An 18382-nucleotide genomic window follows, 5' to 3' on the forward strand; every position below is an offset into this window, starting at 1 on the left:
AAACAAATTGCAGTCTTTTTACTTTAGCCTATATAATCTTGCCTCAGGATGTCTGGCTTCATCTCCCACTTTCTCCCTTACTCACTTGTTTAGATCATACCAGCCTTGTTTCTGTTTGTTAAATATATCACATTCTACTGTGCAGTGCTGTTATCTCTGCCTAGAATATTCTATTTTGGATGTCTGCAAGACTTACCTTCTCACTTCATTCATTGTTCAGAAATGTTGCTTTTTTTTCTACCTCTCTGTCCTATTTTGTATTGTTAGAACTAAATAGCTGAGGCTAACTTAGAAGAAGTTTATTTGGCTCATGATTCTGGTGTCTGGATGCCCAAACACCATGATATGGCATCTTGGCAAGGGACCCCTGTCTGTCAAAGCATGGCAGAAAAGTCAAAAGGGAACCAGCTACTGCAGAAGGGCACATCTACAAGCAAGAAAGAGAAGTTTATGGAAAGTGCCGGGCTTACTTACAGCAACTGCACTGACAGGAGAATACATTTTTGTGGTGTGGTGGGGGGCACACTTCTGCTAGGTCCTGCCCCTTAAACAGTCCACCACCTCTCAGTGTTGCCACACCTGATGCCCAGGCTTCCAGGGCCAAACCTGTAGGGGACATACTCAAACCGTATCTAAACTTCAACACTGTAAGAAATTTCTTCCTCACTTAGCACCTTCCTGTATTTTAAATGAGAGTTTACCAGGGTTTTGTTGCCTTCTTACTTCATTCTTTTTCTATTCTTCTAATTACCCATAGTTGCACATTATTTATTGTCCTCATTTGCATCATTTTCCAAAAGGAAAGTTGGGAGATAAGGACTTTCTTTTATTCACAGCTATATCTCTAGTTCCTGGCTCATAAGAGAAACATAAATATCTAATCTACCAAGAAAAAGAGGCTCAAAAACAGCGAAATCTTTTACATCATCAGGTTTTGGTTTTTGAGACAGTGTCTCACTATACAGTTCAGGCTGACCTTGAGCTCACTTTATAGCCCAGGCTGGTCTTGAACTCGCAACAGTCCTCCTGCCTCAGCAGTGCTGGGATTACAGGGGTGCACCACCGTGCCTGGCTATATCATCAATTGTTGAATGGCTCCAAACTTGAACTTTGCCCTACTCAAACAGCAAAGTTTGTTTTTTTTGTTTTTTTCTCTCCGGTACCGGGAACCGAACTCACGACCTTGCGCTTGCCAGGCAGGCGCTTTGCAGCTGAGCTAGATCCCCAGACCCATCAAACAGCAAAGTTTGAAAAATACCTGCTCAGCGTTCATAACCTTTTGCTCCATAGTCGAACCGAAAATCCAACTTGAAAAAACCTCTGTGGGCTGAGAGTGAGTCATGTGCTGTGCCTCACCACAGACACAAAGTGTTGATGCTTCAGTCTAACTGCCCAGACAACATAAAGTTGCTTGTGTTAGTGTGTTAAAACATTCATTGTTGTGTTTTTATTTGCACTTTGTAAAATAGCGTAACCATAGCTCCAAAGAGTGATACCAGCAGTAAAGTGAAGAGGAAAACTGAGAACCACAATACAATTAAAGCAAAAAACAATTATAAAATTTGTTAAAGTCCTGGGAAAAATTTAAAAGTTAATTTTTGAATTTTTAAGGTAATTATAAATTTATGAGTTAATTTTTGGGCCTCTGAACCAATTACTTGGTTTCCCGTTTTTTGGGGGTGTGGCTCCCCCCAGGTTTTTGAGACAGGGTCTCACTATGTAGTCATCTTGAGCTCCTGGTGATCAGCTCCTGCCTCAGCCTCCCAAGTGGTAGGATTTACAGGTGTGTGTACCACACCCAACATCCGTTATCTCTTATGGGAAAAACATATTCAGTTCTTGAGCTCTTAACAAATTGAGTTTGACAACGAAAGTATCATTGTAGTTCTGAAAAATATGTTTATGTATGTATTAGTAGCTTCCTATCACTATATAATGAAAAGAGAGAAAGATTATTTTGGCTCACCGATTTAGAGGTTCTGGTTTTAAGACTGAGCCAGCCCCATTGTTAGGGCCCCTGGGGAGGGCAGCACTTCATAGCAGAACAAGAAATCCGCATAGGCTATGGTGGTGCACGTCTCTAATCCCAGCACTTGGGAGGCTAAGGCAGGGGTATTGCCCTGAGTTTGAGACAAGCTTGGGCTACATAGTGAGTTCAAGGCCTGTCTGAACTACACATTGAGACACTGCCTCAAATACAAAACAAACAAAAAATAGTAAGGCCCAGTGGGATCCCACAATCCTTTTTAAGGGCACACAGCTGTTGAGGATCTTCCACTAAGTCTCACCTCCTAAAAGTCCCACCAGCAACTTTCAGTAGGACCATCTTAGGGACCAAGCTTTTAACGTACAGATCCTTGGGTGACACTACCATAGTGGGGGACACTGTTCAAACCATGGGAATACTTCTTTTTATTGTGGTGGTGGGGTCAGTGGGCAGAGAGGGAGACTATAATCCTCAGCAACATTGTTTTGTTGTGACTTACCATATGTTGACTTCTACATACAACAGTAGTCACATAGGTTTTACTGGTATTTCTGTTATTTAGGAAGTGTGGGGTATTAGGATTTCTTATATGAACCTCTTAATAATACAAAGTTCTGTAATGTTTGTACAAGTTTACACTCCCACCAACATTGTAGAAGAGTTACTTTTTCACTGCAGCCATGCCAGCATTACTTATTATTTCTTGATTTCCCTTCTTTCTGGTGTAAGATGAAAATGTAGTGTTGTTTTAATTTGCATTTCTCGAATGGCCAGAGATACTGGACATTTTGGTTTCTCAAAGAATTAAAATTAGAAATTCCATTTGACCAAGGTGTTATTACCCCTCTAGGTATCTTCCCAAAAGAGCTAAAGACATCTTATTACAGTGATTCATGCACAGCAGTGTTTATAGCAGCACAATTTGTAATAGCTAAATCCTGGAACCAGCTTGTTATGTCTGTCAGACAAATGGATAAAGAAAACAGGGTATTTATAAGGGATAAATTATAAGTTATAAGGGATAAATTTTTTTTATCCCTTATATCAGTTATAAGGGATAAATTTTTATGAAAATCAATACTCCTGGAAACTGTAATAAGTGAACTGAATCAGACACAAACTGAAATACTGTATGATACTTCATTTGAGTAAGACAAAGTGTAAATAAAAAGCAAAATAAAGGATTGATAGAAGGAAACAGGGAGACGGATCTTTTGCAAATGGGAAAGAGGTCCAAGAGACCTAGGATGGGAGAGGAGGGGAGGGAAAGGAGAAGTAAATGTACAGGTATCAAATACTCATGATGAATGTAAATGTTGCAAACATGTACCGGAGAAAAAAAATGAAAAGGGTGGAGAGATGGATGGGTGGGGAGGGAAGGAAGGGAAAGGGATAGAAAAAGAATGAAGATGTATTATGAACATGTATTAATCCCCCCAAACGAATATAAGCATTGTATACTACAAATGTACTTATTAAGGAAAAAGTTTCCACAGGCATGTTAGATGTAGACTGGAACTAATTTTAGAAAGGAATAAACAGTCAAAGGAGTAGATGAGGATGAGAGGAGTAGAAAATCACTTTTCCCCTAGAACTTTAGATTTTATATCTATGCTTTCAACTGCAGAAATTCCCACTTTACCTAAAGTGAAAGAAATATTCAGCTTCTAGCTTCGTTTTATTTAACTCTGTGACTGACAAAAAGTATGAGGTTTTCTTTAACTTCCTAAAAGGAGGGCCAAAAACCAGGGCGTTGGTACTGACCACATTATAATTTGTGGGTTTTGTATCTTTCAGAATACAAGGACAGGAGACTCCTAGGAACTTGCAAATACATTTTTTTTTTTTTTTTAATTTGGTGGTTCTGGGGATCAAACTCAGTTTCTTGAGAGTATTAGGCAAGCTCTCTACCCCTGAGCTACAACCCCAGACAATTAATTCTTTTGAATAAATATATATTGTTATTGTTTGCATCAAAATGTCTTCAAAAGAGTGGCCGTGCTTGCAAGCATATTTTTATTTAATTTAAACAAAGCTCATACAGATTTGCTGACCTTGTAATGACTGAGGTCCTCTAAGGAATTGTGGCCCACAGATTGTGAACTCTTGATATAATTGACTCATTCCTAGTCAACTTCAGATTTGCATTTAAATGGCTTCTTTCTAAGCATAATTACTCTATAAAGTACTTTTGGGGGTGGGTTTCCATTACCCGGAATCGAACTCACGCCCTTGAGCTTGCCAAGCAGGCACTGCGCCACTGAGCTAAATCCCCAGCCCCCAAAATACATTTGGTAAAACAAAAAATGAACTTAAACTGGCTTTGGATTTCCAAAGACCTAAATTCATCTGACTTAGCTGCTTACTATCTTTGTGATTTTGATTTACTTAACATCTTGGAATATCGTTTGTGGCATTGTATGTATAACATTACACGAAATTATTTTGGTAATGTTCAGCTGCTGAGTGCATATCCTTTTTATGTCTTTATTAATAGCACTTTTTCAAGACTTTCTCAATTTATTTTAATATGATGTAATTATTGCTTGATACCAAAAAGAAGTTATCCTCCCCATTCTTTGGGCCAGTAAAAACAGCCTTTAATTATGTTCTAGTGTTAGTCCAGTCATACAATACACTTATTTGAGGTAGAGCAGAAAGTCATCATTTTTTCCATCAAATTTCAATTATCTTGTTTGATTGATTCATTGATTGATTAATGTCTTCAATGTACCAGTCATCCTAAATGGAGTCACAAAGTCTTCAACCACTAAAATAAATACAGGGATATAGGAATTATGAAGAGTGCATTTATTCATCTAACATTTCTTGAGCACTTATTTGAGGACTGTAGTTTAAAGAACAGGTTCATATTAAAATGTTTCAGTTCTCTGCTGTAAAATCTAGTGAATTAAATGTCAAATAAATAAATAAAATGTTGTTCATAAATAGTATAACTTCAGCACTGATGAGCCATTCCTAACTTTGCCCTGGGGCTTGTGAGGTGAGATAAGGGATGCGTTGTAATTAACTAGATTGAGGGTTGTTGGAATAGCATTGTAGAGAGGACCTGCTGTGCTCAAAAGGCATGGAAGCATTGACATGAATGTAATTTATAAATCCCTGTGGCCAGAGCATGGTTTATATAGAGAGAAAATGATGTCAGGAGAGACTGGAAAAGTAGCAGGGGTCAAACCTGTGATCTTTCCTGTCATCCAGGAATTCAAAATCCTCAGTATTTGTCAGTGGAAAGCCATCTAGTATTTTTAAAACTGAGAAAGAATAAAGTTTAGTAGCTGTGTAAACGGATTTTGGTTCAGATAGTGGTTGTGAGGAATGTTGAAATACTAAGGTGAATGAAAAGCTTAAAGATAGCATTATTAGTTACTGTGATAAAGTGAAAAGAGCATTCATTTTAGAATTGCTGGCCTGACTTTAATCTCTTTGTAGTTGGGAATGATTTAGCTGGTTTGATTTTCAGTTTTCTCACCTGTACTAGATAGTAGTAATAGTTGTTTTTATAATGTTCCTCTGAAGATTTTGTTACAATGGGTATAAAGTTCCTAACATGACATACAGAGCTTGCATGATACCTAGCAAAAGCTGTTAATAATTGCTATCACCATTACTGATACTTACTGTAATTGGTAAGGTAAGAAATGGTAAAACACTAAATTTAGGGATGGAAAAGCGAATAGATTCAGCACGATCTTTTAAAATAGAATGAATAGGATTCAAACTCACTGGTAGACTCAATAATTTAGGGAAATAATAGAATCATGACTGTTTCTGACTTGCGGGGAGCAGGGTAGTGATGCCATTTTCCTGATAAGGTGCACGGAAGGAATCAATGGTTGAAATGAGGCAAAAGGAGCAAAATGAGTTTGATTTGCACTTTTTGAGATATTTGAGATATCTTGAAGTAAATAACATGAGGTGTAGGCAATTATAAATACAGTCTGAGGCAGGAAAGAACATTGGAGAGTTGTGTCTGCCTGATTGTGCAAATATGTGTTAATTTTTCCTACTGGATTAGAATTACAAGTTTTTTACTGATGGGGCATATATTTTAACCATACCTTTTATATCCCACACCCTGAAAATATTTGATTGGTTCTTATCAAAGATTTTACAAGTTACCTTTATGGGATGGCTTTTGTATATGGAGAAGATAATGCATACCTACTTTGGTTTTTAACTTAGTGTTCAAGTTAAATTTGTAAATTTAAAACCTAGTTCTTAATGCATGTCTTACTCTATAACTGATTTTTAACAAACTTGATACTTCTGTTACTGTCTTAAAATATTTAAGTACAACTAAAGATTTTGTATTTTTCTTTACTTATTTTATTTATTTATTTATTAATGTATGTATGTATGTTTTTGTTGTTGTTGTTGTTGTCTTTTTGAGACAGGGTCTCACTATGCAGTTCAGGCTGGCCTTGAACTTACTTTGTAGCCCAGGCTGGCCTCAGACTGAATGATCCTCCTGCCTCAGTCTCCCGAGTGCTGGGATTACAGGCATGTGCCACCATGCCCGGCTAAATACTTATTTTAAAAAGTTACATTATATAAGTCTTGTAAATATAATTTAAATTTATAAATATTCTTAAATTTTATAAGTGTTGTAATACAGTCTGTAAACTTAGTATTATTTCAGTGTAAAATTACAAGTCTAAATCAGCTATTCAGGCTGAAGATGTAGCTCTGTGTGTTGAGTGCTTACCTAGCATGTGCAGTGCTCTAGGTTCAATCCCCAGCATCACAGAAGAAATAATAAATGAAATAAAAATAAAATCAGCTATTCAGTGATACTTTTAAAATTAGAATCACAAGATTAGCTCTCTTAAACCAGATTTTCTTAAAACATGATAAAATATTTACCAAAAATGTAAGATTGCTTATTTTGTTAACAGCTTTATTGAGAAATAATTTACATACTTAATACTCACTCGTTTTAAGTGTACATATAATTCACCGATTTTTGTATTCCCACAGTTTTGTACCCATCACTACAGTCTGAATTTTAGAATATTTTCATTACTACAAAATTTTTGATTCCCATTTGTAGCCATTCACATTTTCATTGTTAGTGATAGATTTTCACTACTAAGCTACTTTTTTTTATAGTTGCCTCCTCTATACATTCTACATAAATAGATGCATGTGGTATGTGGTCTTCTTTTTCCTTCCCTTTTCACTTACCAAAATGTTTTCAGAGTTCATTTATCTATATTGTAGTTTTATTCCATTATATGGATATGCCACATTTTGTTTAGCCTAGATTATTTCTTAATATAAAGTAGTTTTTTCTATAAAGCCAGATATTAAGTGAACAAAGATAAGTTACAACAGAATAAACCCAAAGAAAATATAAAATAAAAATTAGAGCAAAAAATGAATGAAATAGAAAACAAAGATAAAATAGGAAAGATTTAAAAAGTCAAAAGTGAGACACAGAAGATGAGATATTGCATGTTTTCTCTAACATGAGAGACCCAAGATTATAAGAACAAAGTAAAAGGAAGATGGTAGGAAACAGGTTAGACTATGGAGAAGGGAAGGGGATCTGAGGTAGAAGTGAGAAGGAAGGGAGGAAGGTGGTGTAAAAATGATCAAGGTGTGATCTGTGTGTGTGTCAGTTCCCTAAGATGAATGTAATGATGTATCATAAACACTTACTAATCAAAATAAAGTGATTTTAAAGTTGGTTTTTAGAAGAAAAAAACTTGTAAATTGATCAAGGAATAAAACACAAAAATACTGTGAAAATGAAGACTGTAGATGAAAGTTTTGATGTAAAAGAAAAGGATTTATAGTAGCTATTTCTTTTTTTTTTTCTTTTTTGGCACTGGGACTCGAACTCAGGACCTTGTACTTGCCAGGCAGGTGCTTGTACCGCTGAGCTATATCATCCCATAGCTATATGTATATAGCTATTTCGTAGATAAATACACAAATGTTTTCCCTTTTAAGAGACTTTATGCTGAATCATTTTTCATTTGGTCAAACTACTTTGTTTAAATTAGTGCATATTAGTTACTATAGACCAGTGGATTTAATTTTGGCATATATGTAAGTATGTATATATAATGTAGTTTATTCTTCTTCCCCTTTCTTCTCCTCTGCCCCATCCCATTCCTCTTTTCTAGTAGCCTCCTTACTGATTGTATGTCATCTTTTTACAAATTTTTTCTATTGAAATTTGAGAATATGTAATATTTGCCCTCTGAGTGTTTATTTCATTTAATATAGTAGTTTTCACTTTTGTTCATTTTCTTCCAAATGACATGATTTTATTCTTTTTTATTAGCCACATTACTTTTAGTAACCCTTAACCCCAGAGTGAATGGTTGTTCACTTCCAAATTAGAACTTACCTAGAAATATCTGTCTTTTTACCATTGTTTGGGAATATTTGATTGACTACATAAGTATTTTCCCCTCAGAATTTTTGGAACACAGTTTTTAGCATTTACTTTTTCCAGTAAAATTATGGGCAGTATAAACCTTTATCCTTCTAAGTAAAAATTTCCCCTTATTTAGCACTTCTTTCATCAGAAGAGTTCTACCTGTGTTGTTGCCATTTACCCAGCCACACACATTCCCATACTCTGCTTCAGTATTTCATGGAGCCATATAGATATTGAATACTCAAGACAATAATCAACATGAGGGAATTTTCTTCTTTTCCTTCTTCTTGCTTCCCTTAAATTTTAATTAAAAATCTTCAACTTTTCATTCTTTACCTCCCCGTACCCCCACAGGATAGTTCAGACAGTCTTTGACCTTAATATGTAGCCAAAGTGGGCCTTTAATTCGTGGTGGTCCTCCTGCCTCAGCCTCCTGAATGCTGGAATTACAGGCATGTGCCACCATGGCTGGCTGTCTTTGCCTTTTCTTTTTCTATAATCCCTGTTTTATACATATTGAATGACATGACTACCTCCTCGTTTCTAATCTTTTTCTTTCTTGATTTCTTTTACTCTTCACATTAACATTATGAACTCTTGAGAAATGTACCACTAGCCATTGACATCTGTTTTGGTTACTTTTCTCTCGTTGCTGAGACAAAATACTTGATGCCCAAAATGAAGGAAGGAAAGGTTTATTTAGCTCACAGTCTGTGGAGGTTTCAGTCCATACTTGGCTGGCTCCAAGGCAGAGTGGCACATAGCAGAGGGCAACTGTTCATAGCTTTGGAAGACAGCAAAAGGGAGGAGCATCGCAAGCAGCCTCTTTCCCTCCCTTACATTGTATGCAAACAACCTGTCCCAGGGCAGGTGTAACACTCACATCCATAATTCCAACATTGGACCATGAATCAGTCATAAACTGTAAAAGTCTGCCTCATGACTGCATGTGGCTTTGAGGGGGACACCCAGACAGACCATAACAACATCCTAGAGTACAGTGACACAAATGAAAGTGGTATAGGTCAGCCACTTGTCCTGGCCTCTTGATGCATTTGAGATTTAGTAACACAACATATATGAGAGTTCTGTGCAAAATACCATACAGTTTTGTAGTGAAATGTTCTTTTATAACTAAGAGTATACTCTGAAATAATGATAAAAGTATAGTACAGTTGATCATAGAACAACATGGGTTTGAACTAGGCTGGTCCACTTACATGAGAATTTATTTTTAACTTTCAGTTTGCATCGTTAATTTTGATTAAATTGTTTCTCTAGTAAGTTGGTCAGGTTTTGTCATCATTCTTGTGCTGGGTAATGCCAACAGTGTTTAGTGAACCAGCAGATAAGATCCATCAGGGCCTGGGTTGGATGCAGATGCTGGGTGGGTGGAGAACTCAACAATGAATGGAGTTATCTAACAGTGGGATGAACTACCATTATGAGAAGAGCTTGGTTGAACATTGTTCGTTACATATAGAAGTTAGAATAGAGAAGTTCATTTCCTATAGAAGTTACAGATAGAAGATTATATAATCTAATGCTTTTATATTGTTTATATTTTATTTGTATTTTATATTTATTCATTTTGCATTCCACTTGTTAGGAAGTCAGTGTGGTAGCAAGTTAAACACTGAGTTTTAAGCAAAAACCAAAACTGTTCATTAGTTGATGATTGTTACCAGCAAACACCTTTAAACTGATATTTTATAAAATAATGCTTAACTGAAGATTGAGCTTCATTATCCTGACCATCAAGCTTGGGACAAGCTTGAGTACAAGATCCAGGGGCCCTTGATGTGTTGAACCTTAATTTCTCAAGAATGTACTTCTTTCCCTTAGCACCTCTCACATACTTTTAGTCTCTATATTGGTTATCTCAGAAGAGATATTTCCAAGACCCCCATGAACTATTATTTTATTTTGTCCATAGTATATATATTGCAAAAATAACAGGCTATAATTGTTTACCTTAGTTGATGATTTGATATCTACCTATCCTAAAACTTTCCATAACTTGCTTTTGTTTGGAAGTAGAAGTAGTAGAGATTATGATTTAAATGAAAGGGAGGTATTTGTGGGAAATTTAAAATTTCTCTCTTTAGTTTTCCAGAGCTCTGTGATTGTGTGAGAAGCAAAAACTTAGTATTGAAAGGTTCTAATATAAAAGAAACATTGTAGGACATGGAAAGACCTAGCTTTTCTTAAATCTCTTAAGGAGAAAGACATAAGTGCATGGGAAAAATAAAGGATTTATATAGCCTATGACATGTTTTATAGTCTACAGAATGCTTTCATCAGCAGTACTTTGCACATAGTGGAAAGCAGAGGAGACCTTAGACAATAGGTTTTTATTGAGAAGGAGGCAGGGATCTATGAACTCTGAAGGTAAGAAAATTCTAAACCAAAGCTCTAAAAGAGTAAGTATCAGTTCTGTTCACCATTGCCTATTCATTATCTGCTTCGGTCCTGGGTAGACTCTCAGTTGATAATATGATGAGTAAGTGAGTATGTTTGCTTGTTTGCTGAACAAATAGAAGAATGCCTTGGAGGAGATACATTATTAGGGCAAGGATGAGATATAAAATGTTGAGAAAATACTCAGAGGTTGAAGTGATCACCAAAGACAGTAAAAACCCAACCTGACTGGAACTGTGGGAAATACATAGGACCATTCTGGGAAATAAGCCTGCTAAACAGAGATTGGGATCATATTATAAGCAGCTTTGAACGCTGGACTTAGGAATTTTGAATTTGTTCTGTAAGGAGTATAGACTTTGAAGAAGTAGAGGTATTGTCAAAGCAATTTTAGGAATGCTCTGAAGACATTGCAGGTTGTATTAAAGAAGAGACTGGAGAGATCAGCTTTGAGACCAGTTGTACTGTTGGATAAAAATAATTTTCTAGAAAGTAGTCAAGACCAATAAAATAATTTTTATGTATAATATATTATGTAAAGGTACTTTTTAAATCCTAGTGATTAAACATAATGACACACAGCTGCCTTTTTCAGTAGTTTTCCATGGTATTCTATTGATCTTCGTGGCTTTTCTGTGAGATCATGGTAAAAATTTTGAATATGTTTGTTCTTCCTTTATTTGGCTTCTCTTAAATGTCAAGCACAGCACATGAGACATTCCCTGTTGTGCAACTGCTAAGTTCAATATTATTAACAAAACTGTGTAGCATTACCATCCAGTGAACAGAGCAGCAAAAATAATGGCTTTACCGTACCTAATCAGTAATAACTAGAAGGTTTTAATGTATTGTTGTAAATACAAGCAAAAGAGGGAGTTTATAATTACAATTTTGAGCAAAATTATTTGTGGTTAAATCTTATGAGTTTGTGAGGAGATTGTTTTGGTTTTGCTTGCTTCCTTTTGGTCTTTTCCACTACTTTGATCTGTTGGATGGTTTTGTAAGTATATGTTACTGATAAAGTTCTTGCCTAATTTTATTTCAAAGTGTGTACTTTGTAATTAAATTTTTTTTAACTCTCCCAAAGCCTTTTTTTCTTTCCTAGTGTTCTTGCTATATTACATTTTTCCTTTTTGAGAATTTATGCTTAGCATGCAGCTTTGGGATTTGTTGTAATTTCATATAAATCCAGATGAAAAAAATACTAGATTTGTTCTTCAGAATAAGACCAACATACAATCTCTGAGCTGTATTTGCAGTGTGTGTTTAATATTTTGAAGATGTTGAAATACTTGTAATTTATATTTGCAAGTTCCTTTTTTGGAGGGTAGGAGGAGGATTGTGTTACAGACTGTTGAGTTAAGGAGAAGATGGGGAGAGTGGAGGGAGAGAGAAAAATGAATGAATGAGAGAATATCAAGTCTTCAAGACCATATAGATAGTACCTAGCAATTCCTTATTATTTTGCCTCCACCTCCCTACCCCTAGATCCCCTAGTTCAACTTTCTTCCCTAGTATGAGGAAGAGCAAAGGGCCATAGTAATTCAGTAGAAATTAATTATAGTAGGTAAATAATAAGCAGGCATAGGCACTTCCCATTTATTTAAGTGGTAAGTTTGATTTTGTTAAGTTCTTGAAATGATTCTGATGCCAGGTAAGTAGAGTTAATAAACAATTGATCCCTAATAATAAGTAGAAAATCTAGCCTCAAAAATAGTGTTTAAAAAAAAAGTTCTAATTACAATGTAGTTAATAGACTCTAGAGATTATTGAAAATGATGATTTACTAGTAGGGCAAAAAAACGCTTAAATCACAATGTTATTCTTAATACCCAGGTAGATACTTTGTAGGGACCATCCTTTCTACCCCTTACCTTCCAAATTCTTTATTATTTTATATATGATTGTACTATGGTAAAGAAATGGCTATGTGTATAGTCCCAATTGTGTGTAGTCAGTAGTATTTTAAATTAGTCTGAGAATATTTTTTTACAATTAGAAGAATATATAGGCCAGGCATGTGGTGCACACCTGTAATTCCAACCCTTGGCGGGCTGAGGCTGGAGGATCACTGTGGGTTTGAGGCCAGCGTGGGCTACATAGTGAGTTCAAGGTCAGCCTGAACAGCATAGTGAGACCCTATCTCAACCACCACTCCCCCCTCATAGTAGATTATGTGACAAAATAATATATAGTGCCCCAAATTACTAGGAATTCATTTTAAGTTTTCATATTTTCTTAATTACAGTACATTTCTATTAAGACATTAATTCTTTCTGAAGGTTTTGCTTAAAGTCCATAAAGATTCACAGAACCCTCCTAGTAAGTGTTTGGGCTTACAGTGAGGTCCATAACAAAATTTGGGAACTATGTTCTAATCCATTATTCTTGGTATGTTACATAAACATACAGTCTGAGGACCCTCCCTCACTATCTCCTTCCCCACCTGTAAAAAACAGCATATTTTAATTATATGTATAATTAATGGGTTTTGTCTTTATAAAGGGACCTAGCAAGTAGTTACTGTGACAATGTGAAATAATTACACTTTTTTTATTTTTTTGCTAAAATATGTTGTGGGGTGTGTATGAAAGAAAAGTTCTCAGTGAAGATTTTTCAAGAAACTGTTAATTTGAAAAATTTATATTCTCAGTTGCTATTCAGAAACATAGTTTAGATTATTCTAGAAAGTTATGGACTCTTTGAAGCAGTTTGGCTTTTCATTGAAAAAGGTGCCTTTTAAGATAGAGCTTGAGAGTTTATAAAAGTTTTGTACAATAGTAAGAGAACTTGTGAATTTCTTTTCCTTCATTGGTTATTCCTGGTATCTGTTTTGTTCTTAAATGTGCTATGAATTCGTGTTGTATTAATCAGTGACAAAAAAGCAAATTCACCTTCTAGATTTGTCAGTGAAAAACTTCCTCAGCATCCCTTCAGTAGTAATCTGCGATCCTTGAGAGTTGGAAGGAAAAACCGTCATGCTTCCTGCAATTGATTACCATTGCTATAGTGAATATTATCATGATAATGATTTTTTTCTTTGTCCTTTCAGGGTTTGAAACTATTCTTGAAGGGCTGTTTGGACCTGCATTATTAAAAGATCTCAGTTTATTTAAAGGTATTAAAAATATTTTGGTGTTTCAAATTCTTCTTGGTATATCTTCTTGATACCTTTGTGATTTAAGGCTCTATCTCCTTTTTATTCAGTTTCATGTGTTTTAAAGCTATCTCCATATAAGCATCCTTTTGTTTTTAGTTTTTAATTGATACGTAGTAACTAGTGAGCAGATAGAAATTAAGAAATTCCCCTTCTTGTCGTCGTGTCGTCCCCCCGCTCCCCGCCCCTCCGCCACATGCTGGGGTTTGAAACCAGAGCCTTTGTACTGAGCTCCATGCTCATCCCTTTTTATTTTTTGAGACAGAGTCCCAGTGTCACTAAGTGCCTGAGCTAGGCTCAAAGTTTTGACTCTCCTGCCTCAGTCTCCCTAGTGCTGGGATTATTGGCATGTGCCACCGTGCAAAGGGAAAATTCTTGAGTTAAGAAATTTAAGACTTGTCTGAGGTTATAGCTCACTGATGGAGCATGTATCAGAGCCACAAGAATTTTAAGACAGGTATATAAAATGTCTAGTCCTTAGTGAAGTTTTGGTGAACATTTTTGAAATTGGTTCTGACTTACTTTCTGAAAAATTATATTTTATGATTATTAATTTAGTATATTTATTTTTATAGAGTGTGAGCCTGAAAACATTTCTGATTGGACTTTTGATGAAAATTGTCTGTTCTGTTGCTTAAGAAGAGATAAAGTAAAGGTAATATAGAAGCATGTGAAACTTCTAGTATGGTATTTTTAAAGTTTCCTTTTTGAAAAATGGTGCCACTTTGTTAAAGGAATTACAGGAAAAGGAAAGTAATTTATAAAGAGTTTGATACCAACTGAGTTTTCTTTTTGAACTATTTCCCAGTTTGTTGCCTAGCCTATGGAGAAATCTGTGTTCCAGCATATGTTGTATTATTTATATACTTCACTAGGCAAAATAATGAACTAAGTCTCAAATTGTCATGTTTGTCTTAAATATGAAATGTGTACTAATTGAACAAATAGGAGTCACTTGTGCTACAAAAAGAATAATAACAAATGGAGTGACTAATTCATGTAGATTTATGATACACAGCTGTAAATCTTTAAGGTTTTTCTTAATAGTGAGATAGGAGTGCTGTTTATATTCAGTTGTTAGCTGAGCCTTTGGATTTATGCAGTTTTATTAGTTTAATGTTAAATAGAATTTTGGTTCAGAAAAATTTCAGTTGTTGAAAATTACTAAATAATGGTTTACTATCTTATGTTTCTTTTTACAACGTCTCTATTGGTGGGAACATTCTGATTCCTTCTTCTCCCCTGTAAACTCTAGCTTCAGATCATTGACCAGGTTGCATGAGTTCCTCCTGGTAATGAATTTCATTGTTTATTTCCATTATTATTACTGTAATTCAGACCTCTACTATAATTTCTGTACTAGTGAAATACTATGATTTGTCTTTCTTAGTTCTCTTCAGGCTTTTAAATGCTGCTACCAGGTTAAATGTTTTCTTTCCTTCTATTGTCACCCTTGAAAATAGTGTGGAAATGTGCTATACTTGGTCTTAAGTGAGTTTCTTATTTTCTGGGCTCTTCAACCTCTTCGAGCTTTTGTGCTTCTGCAATTTGGGGCATTTTTTTTTTTCCTAATGATCTCTCAGTAGTCTTTTGCACAGTTTCCTTTCGACTAATCTACACACCTGACAGTGAAGTCTGAACGTTTGTATTACATAACGTGTTTTTACTAGTCTTTGGACTACACCCATTGTATACTTGTTCTCTGTGACTTCAAATTCCCTTGCTTTTTACTCTTAAATGCCTCCCTTCTTGTTTCACACAAGTGCAGCTATTGCTGTTTCATTTTTCATACTTTTGTAACAAATATCTCTACTAGTTGTTTGTCAATTGATATTTTGCCTTAATTTGCTTATTCTTTTTATGTTTGAACTTTGTCTTCCTGACTACATTGTCAGCCCTTGAAGCCTAGATCAGACTGTATGCTGCTTTTGTCATGTAAAACATAAAAGCCATCATATTGCCAATTTGAGCTTTTTAGTCTTCTTTTGTAGCATCTTTTTCTCCATGAAAAAATTGTTATGACTGTCTGGAGTGGTCTGTTTTTTTTTTTTTTTTTTTTTTTTTTGAATTGATGAGGAAATTGGAGAAAAAATTTAATGTGGTTTCAAAAAGAGAAACCAGAAAATACAGTAGTGTTAGGAGTTTAAACTACCAGTGAAGTTGAAGTTTATCATTTAAAACTTGATGTATGTATATATGTGTATGTTGGCATATTGTAACTATTAAGCAAGTCACTTAATAGGAATTTTGGTAGAAAGGAATAAAGAACAATTATGTTTTTCTCAAGTCAGGTTGGGAAGAGAGCCATGTTAATTAAGTGCAGTATGTCCATGTAATATGATTCAGAGTTTTCTATTGCCATATGGGAATAATATATTGTATGAGTATTTTAAAGAGAAAATGCAGAAATAGAAAGTTATGAAACAATAGCACATTTAAAACCTGTTTTTACTGGTTGGAGTTCTATAGTTTCTGGTTGGATTTCTAACTAGAAAAAATACTTCCATTCGACAGCTCAGTTTTGGGAAGCTATTTTCTTTCATTAGACATCGTATTTTCTGTCTTTGGCATTATTATTTTCAGGGAGAGCCAGACATATACAATGAAAAATAGGAAAGAACTAGCTAGTTTAAGTTGTCAGATATAGATACATATACATACACACATACACATACATACATACATACATATAGACACACATACATTTGTTGTTAGTTTTAAAGAGTTATATCTGGAGCATCTCATCTGAAGATTAGAATGTGGAAATTAAATTGTCCACGAGGTTGAAGCTTAAACTTGGGAAAAAGAGAAAGGAAGTATGTGGAAAATATGGTTCTAGCCAATAGATGGCAGTATTGAAGAGAATACTGAAATTACTAGTTTGAGGTTGGCATGAAATAATCTAGGTAATGTTTGGAAAAGCGGTTAAAAATAATGGCCTGATATTTGAAAAAGAAATGGAAGTTGTTTATTTTTAGTTAATTGAGTTTTTAGTGAATACTGATGGCATTAGAATGAATAAACCAAAACTGTCATGTATAGTTAGTTACATTTTAAAATGTATAGGTAAAAATGCAGACTAGCCTATTTCTTTTGGAAATACCACAGAAATTCACCTAGAGATTGTAGGAGTAATCTGCAGGGAATATGTTCTGAGAATCCCAGTGGATGAATGAAACCATTCATAGTATTGAGGCCTAAATGTATTTTTTTTTCTGTATATACTTACCTATGATAAAGTTTAATGTACAAATTAGGCACAGTAAGATTAGTAACAGTAAGTCATAATAAAATAGAATAATTACAATAACATTTTCTGTTCATGCCTTTAACTCACAAATTTAATGCCTTTTTTATCGAAGCATTTATCATACACTAACATTAGTAAAACTGGCATCAATTTCTTGTTCATCCTTCACAAATTCATGGATAGAAGATTTTCTTACTGCTGGTTTTAGCAACTATGGCATGTGATTTTTTTTCTTCTCTTATTAAGTCAAGAACTTTCATATTTTCACTTGAAGAATCTCTATATGGCTACTCTTTGACATACTGGAATTGCCAACAATGCTACTTTTGCACTTTGGAGCTGCTATCGAATAAAATAAGGATTACTTGAACACAGGCACTGTGATACTGCAATAGTCAAATCTGATAACTGAAAGAGCCACAAAGTGATTAGTGGGCAGTAGCTGTGTACACATAGATATTACGTGCAGAGGGATGATTCATATCCTAGGTGAGTCACTGTGAGATTTTAGGACATTTAGAATGGCACACAATTTCAAATATAAGAATGATTTCTGGAAATTTGTACTTTTGGGCCATGATTGACTATGGGTAACAAAAACTGGAAAGCAAGTTGACAGATAAAGGGGGTTGCTATAGTAAAATAGTTGTTGATCCAAAGTTAGAAAATATAATTTGTAAGTAGTAGCAGCTAACATCTTTTGAGTATCTGCTTTGTGCCAGTTACTTTTATGTGTTAGCATTTAATCTTCAAAACAACCCTGCAGAATTAAAGGTGTCCTAGTTGTATAAATTAAGTATAAAAGGCCAGAGAAATTTAACTTATGGGTAAAGTCACATGGCTGGTATTATATCGTTTGATAGCAACACTTGGGGCAGAAACAATGGAGTTGAGGAGCATGGCAAAATAAGACTCAGTGTTTTTTTGGTTTGGTTTTGTTTTTTCCCAGTATGGGGAATCAAACTCAGGACCTTGTGCTTGCCAGGCAGGTGCTTATGCTATTAAGCTATATCCCTGGCCAAGACTCAGTGTTTTATAGTTTCAAAGGGAAAAAGAGTATGAGGGGGGCTGGGGATTTAGCTCAGCGGCAAAAGCGCCTGCCTGGCAAGCGCAAGGTCGTGAGTTCGGTTCCCGGTACCGGAGAAAAACCAAAAA

General features: G+C 35.1%; 1 protein-coding gene across 9 annotated transcripts in view; it reads left to right on the forward strand.

Annotated features, from left to right (window-relative positions):
- Positions 1-18382, forward strand: part of LOC102020146 (ligand-dependent corepressor) — a 155706-nt gene that overhangs the window by 50548 nt on the left and 86776 nt on the right. For 6 of the 9 annotated variants that reach the window (XM_005407592.2, XM_005407590.2, XM_005407591.2 and 3 more), the window contains 2 exons: positions 13873-13938; positions 14553-14632. The exons of the other annotated variants lie outside the window; for them this stretch is intronic. Coding sequence is in view for 3 of the 6 variants with exons in the window: in XM_005407585.2 (XP_005407642.1) it covers positions 13873-13938; positions 14553-14632 (146 nt within the window). In the remaining 3 variants the exon portion in view is untranslated. The remainder of the gene's footprint in view (positions 1-13872; positions 13939-14552; positions 14633-18382) is intronic. 9 annotated transcript variants of the gene reach the window in all.

The sequence above is a fragment of the Chinchilla lanigera genome, unplaced genomic scaffold (genome assembly GCF_000276665.1).
Source record: "Chinchilla lanigera isolate Chin_1 unplaced genomic scaffold, ChiLan1.0 scaffold00106, whole genome shotgun sequence".
NCBI classification, from domain to species: Eukaryota; Metazoa; Chordata; class Mammalia; order Rodentia; family Chinchillidae; genus Chinchilla; species Chinchilla lanigera.